The following is a 5,699-nucleotide window of genomic DNA, read 5'->3' on the forward strand; positions in this document are numbered from 1 at the left end:
ATTTTTTTTTTTAAATCAAATTAATAAAAAAACTGTCCTTGCACATCCTGTGGGGCGCAAATTCTGTGGGGCGCACATCCTGTGGCGCACATCCTGCTGCGCACATAAATAAAAATAATATTAAAAACAAATTACAATTTTTTTTTTTAAATCAAATTAATAAAAAAAATGTGCTTGCACATCCTGTGGGGCGCAAATTATGTGGGGCGCACATCCTGCTGCGCACATGAATAAAAATAATATTAAAACATTTTTACAAAAAAAAATATTTAAATCAAATTAATAAAAAAACTGTGCTTGCACATTCTGTGGGGCGCAAATTCTGTGGGCCGCAAATCCTGTGGCGCATATCCTGCTGCGCACATAAATAAAAATAATATTAAAAACAAATTACAATTTTTTTTTTTTTAAATCAAATTAATAAAAAAACTGTCCTTGCACATCCTGTGGGGCGCAAATTATGTGGGGCGCACATCCTGCGGCGCGAATCCTGCTGCGCACATGAATAAAAATAATATTAAAACATTTTTACAAAAAAAAATATTTAAATCAAATTAATAAAAAAACTGTGCTTGCACATCCTGTGGGGCGCAAATTCTGTGGGGCGCACATCCTGCGGCGCACATCCTGCTGCGCACATAAATAAAAATAATATTAAAACATTTTTACAAAAAAAAATATTTACATCAAATTATTAAAAAAACTGTGCTTGAACATCCTGTGGGGCGCAAATTCTGTGGGGCGCACATCCTGTGGCGCACATCCTGCTGCGCACATAAATAAAAATAATATTAAAAACAAATCACAATTTTTTTTTTTAAATCAAATTAATAAAAAAACTGTCCTTGCACATCCTGTGGGGCGCAAATTCTGTGGGGTGCACATCCTGCGGCGCACATCCTGCTGCGCAAATAAATAAAAATAATATTAAAACATTTTTACAAAAAAAAATATTTAAATCAAATTAATAAAAAAATGTGCTTGCACATCCTGTGGGGCGCAAATTATGTGGGGCGCACATCCTGCGGCGCACATCCTGCTGCGCACATAAATAAAAATAATATTAAAACATTTTTACAAAAAAAAATATTTACATCAAATTATTAAAAAAACTGTGCTTGAACATCCTGTGGGGCGCAAATTCTGTGGGGCGCACATCCTGTGGCGCACATCCTGCTGCGCACATAAATAAAAATAATATTAAAAACAAATCACAATTTTTTTTTTTAAATCAAATTAATAAAAAAACTGTCCTTGCACATCCTGTGGGGCGCAAATTCTGTGGGGTGCACATCCTGCGGCGCACATCCTGCTGCGCAAATAAATAAAAATAATATTAAAACATTTTTACAAAAAAAAATATTTAAATCAAATTAATAAAAAAATGTGCTTGCACATCCTGTGGGGCGCAAATTATGTGGGGCGCACATCCTGCGGCGCACATCCTGCTGCGCACATAAATAAAAATAATATTAAAACATTTTTACAAAAAAAAATATTTACATCAAATTATTAAAAAAACTGTGCTTGAACATCCTGTGGGGCGCAAATTCTGTGGGGCGCACATCCTGTGGCGCACATCCTGCTGCGCACATAAATAAAAATAATATTAAAAACAAATCACAATTTTTTTTTTTAAATCAAATTAATAAAAAAACTGTCCTTGCACATCCTGTGGGGCGCAAATTCTGTGGGGTGCACATCCTGCGGCGCACATCCTGCTGCGCAAATAAATAAAAATAATATTAAAACATTTTTACAAAAAAAAATATTTAAATCAAATTAATAAAAAAATGTGCTTGCACATCCTGTGGGGCGCAAATTATGTGGGGCGCACATCCTGCAGCGCACATCCTGCTGCGCACATAAATAAAAATAATATTAAAAACAAATTACAATTTTTTTTTTTTAAATCAAATTAATAAAAAAATTGTCTATAGCGTCCGTTTTCCTATAAAAGGCCGCTAAGAGGCTTAAGTGGGCTCCAGGCTGTTACGCGTCGTACAATGAATCCAAGTCCGGTGATGAATATAGTTTGAGAATTTTATTGCTGTAGACCGAATGACAATTGATGAATGCAAACATGGTTGTTTGACGATGACGACGACGACGACGACGACGACGCTAAACAGAAAATATAATCAGGTGCGCCACTAACCCCCTTTCTCCCCCTCCGCTGATCTGACTGCCCAGGTATATAGATTAAGCCACACCCATGTGTCAATCAAACGGAAGTGACATGCTCCAAAACAGTGTGACTAACCTTTCAAAATAAACAATAAACAAACAGACCAAATATGCATTTTGGCCCCTACAATTCCGGCCCCTAATTATTATGTTTCAAATAATAATTACAAATTTGACATAACAATCAACATAGTATGTAAATATATTTTCTTTCTTCATTATTTGTAATCCGATATACGTTGTCCAAGGAAAGAGTGATTAATCAAAGTCAAGTGTTCAGGAACAAAGTCAAGGGGTCAAAAGTCAGTTTGCGTCAGTCAATGATCCGCTGCCTCCAGTAGTAGGCAGACTTTGGTGATGGGCCTGGTCAGAAATCCGGTCTTTGACTTGATCCGAAGCTGACGTACAAGTCCCTTTTTGTCCATAATGGTCTCCACAATCCCTCCAGTCAACCAGGAGTTGCGAGGCGCTGAATCATCCACAATGATGACGATGTCTCCTGGTGTGAAGTTGCGTCTTATGTTGGACCATTTCTGTCGTTCTTGCAGTTGGGGAAGATACTCCTTAATCCACCTTTTCCAAATCCTTTCCTCCTGTTGCTTCTTTTCTTGATCCTGTAGTTTCCTCTTTGCCTCACATTCTTCCACCTCCCGTCTTCTCACTTTCTCTTCCTCAATTATTCTTTCTTCTTCCTTTCTCTTTTCCTGGGCTAACCTACACTCTTCCTCTTGTCTCCTGATACTCTCTTCTCTCCTCCTGTCTTCCTGGACCCTCTCTTCCTCCATCCTAATCCTTTCCTCCTCAACTCTCTTTCTTTCTTGTTCCTCTCGTCTCTTCTTTTCCTCCTCTAGTCTCTCACGCTGTTGTTGTTCTTCTCTCCTAACCTGCTCCTCCTCTTCTTGTCTCTTCCTCAAAATCATTTGCTCTTCCTCCCGTCTAACTTTCTCTTCTTCTTCAATCCTTTTTCTTTCTTCAGCCTGTCTCCGCTTCTCCTCAGCCAACCTCTCAAGAGCTTCTTCTTGGCTCCTCAACCTCTGCTCTTCCTCTCGTCTAACCTTCTCTTCTTCAATCCTTTTTCTTTCTTCCTCATCTTGTCTTCTTTTCTGCTCAGCCAGTCTCTCAACAGCTTCTTCTGGTTTCCTTTCATCTTCTTTTCTTCCCAGAGGTCCGTTAACTGTCCAGCCGAGCATTGTTTTGACGGCATATGGTCCATCTCCCACACTCCTGATGACTTGAAGTGGTTCCAGAGCCTTTGGTACATCGGAGCCAATCAGCAACTCAATCTCACAGTCCAGTTCAGGTAAGTGAATATTCTTTAAATGATGCCACTGATTGATGTCATTTTGATGTGGGATGTTCCCTTTGTGCACAGGCATAGTCTTCTGAGTGTACACACATGGGAGATCACAGAAATCAGTGCCATGAAGTCCTGTAACCTCTAGGCCTGAAACAATGCTGGTTTCAACGACCTTCTTTTGACCCATTGTTCTCAGAAGAATATTTGATTTTCTTCCCTGGAGATTGAGCTTATTCATTAGCCCCAATGTGCAAAATGACGCAGTGCTTCCCGGGTCAAGGAATGCATATGTATGCACTGTTGTATTCCCCTTCTTGGCCTTTACTTTCACAGGCACTATGGAGAGTTTGCAATTGTCTTCACCGGCCCCAGTAAGACCACTTGTCTGTACCGAGGCTATGGCTCTGATGTCAGCTTCTTCCTTTGTTTGAGGATGATGTTTGTCCATTTCAAATCTTCTTTGGTGGATATGCAGCATCTGAGGATGCTTCAAATTGCATATGTTGCAGCTGAGTCGCTTCCTGCAGTCCTTGCTCATGTGTCCTTTCTGCAGACAACCAAAGCAGGCTCCATTTTCTTTAAGGAAAGTGATTTTCTCATGATGTGCTTTCTTTTCCAATAGGAAACACACCTCCAAAGCATGTCCACCTCCACAGAACAAACACCTTTTTACAGCCGGCCAACTCTCCATTTTCCTAGGTCCATTTCCATTTTTCTCATGTGCAACTGTCACAGTGGTTGCAAATGTACTTCCTTTGATTTTTGGATGAGGTGGTTTTGACATAAAACCTCTTCCATCCTTGCTTGGTGTGGGAGTGTCTCTGATGTCTCCAAATACTGGATCAGTTGCAATCCTCACTTGTTTTTCAAGGTAATTTACCAGATCCCTGAAGGTAGCTCTTTGGTTGTACCTTTCCTGAAAATCACATGCCACAGATCTCCATTTATCCCTCAGTCGATATGGCAGCTTCTTAATTATAATTAGCAGGTTAGCAGACATGTTGAGCTCTTGCATGTTGTTGACATCTTCCATGGCATTGCAACATCCTCTTAGAAACAGAGTGTATGCTTGTAGTGTTTTTGTGTCATCTGGTTTAATTGACGACCATGAAAGAGCCTTCTCCATGTAGGCTGTAGCAATTTTATGCTCGTTGCCAAAGTGCTCCTGCAGTAAGGATTTTGCCTTCCTGAATCCTCTATCTGCGGTCATATGAAGGCAGCTCCTCACCATTTCGCTTGGTTGTGCTTCGGTATATTGTTCCAGATAATAAAGACAATCTGTGGGGTTTGGGTTCTTGCTTTCGATGTTGTGTTCAAAGGATTTTATGAATGTTTGAAATTGAAGTGGGTCACCATCAAAACGACGAATCTCCTTCTTGGGCATTAAAGAGAGAGAGACTGTTGTTGAATCATTAATGCAGTGATGTCATTTTGCTTTTCCATGATGTTAAGCATGTTGCTCTGTTCACCATTGCTTGGAGCAGGCAATGTTGTTGGTATTGTAACATGTGCATCCATAGTTAATGTATTTGACTGAATTGTCACTGGCACTGTGGAGAGAGATTGGGTTTGATTAATGTCTCCGTCAGCAGTGGCAATCATTTGTGTTTTCTTTTCACGTTGTTTTTTCTCCATATACGAGTTCATACCATCTGACACTCTTGATCTGTGGCTACGCACACCAGATCTACTTGAGGCTCCAAGAATCTTCATTTTTGCCATTGTAGCAGCAAGATTCCCATCCAGCTCCAGTTGCTCCTTTTTCCTCCTTAGCTCCTCCTCTTGTGCTTCTATGGCATGTTTATCTTTTAGCATTTGTTGTATTACAATAAGAGCAGCCATTTCAGCCTCAGCCTTGATGCATGCAGATGAGGTGGTGGAAAATCTTGAGCATGAAGAATGTGATTTGTGACTCCTGTTGGTAATATTTGACACACTGTCACTTGGCTTTATTTCATCCTGCATGTCAGATATTGCTTTATTCTGTTGGGAAGGAATGGCAGCTGGAACATCAGAGTGTGGTATATTTTCCTTTAATTCAACAGGTGCAACAGGTGCTCCCTCTTCAGGTGGAATGGGAGAGATGACTGATTGTGCAGCAAACACATCTTCAGTCACCTTTCTTGCTTGTTGAAAGTGTCTTTCAATCTCAGAGAGCCATGTCTTTACATCATCAATGAAGTCTGTGTTGTGTTTTATTATGCGTCCAAACCAC

The 5,699-nt window shown here is 40.0% G+C and overlaps 1 protein-coding gene across 1 annotated transcript; it reads right to left on the bottom strand.

The window, feature by feature from the left end:
- Positions 1–2,081: 2,081 nt before the first annotated feature.
- On the bottom strand, positions 2,082–3,628 carry LOC128436310 (golgin subfamily A member 6-like protein 22). Its single transcript, XM_053418101.1, has 2 exons — positions 2,365–3,628; positions 2,082–2,181 (listed from the first exon to the last, which is right to left on the bottom strand). Exon 1 carries the CDS (start codon positions 3,561–3,563, stop codon positions 2,505–2,507), a length of 1,059 nt encoding a protein of 352 aa, XP_053274076.1. The 5' UTR covers positions 3,564–3,628; the 3' UTR covers positions 2,082–2,181; positions 2,365–2,504.
- Between the last annotated feature and the right edge of the window lie 2,071 nt (positions 3,629–5,699).

Source organism: Pleuronectes platessa, unplaced genomic scaffold, assembly GCF_947347685.1.
Source record: "Pleuronectes platessa unplaced genomic scaffold, fPlePla1.1 scaffold_32, whole genome shotgun sequence".
In the NCBI taxonomy this organism is placed as follows: domain Eukaryota; kingdom Metazoa; phylum Chordata; class Actinopteri; order Pleuronectiformes; family Pleuronectidae; genus Pleuronectes; species Pleuronectes platessa.

Excerpts from the sequence above, each read along its gene's own strand:
- LOC128436310 (XM_053418101.1), bottom strand. The coding sequence starts at position 3,563 with ATGCCTGTGCACAAAGGGAACATCCCACATCAAAATGACATCAATCAG.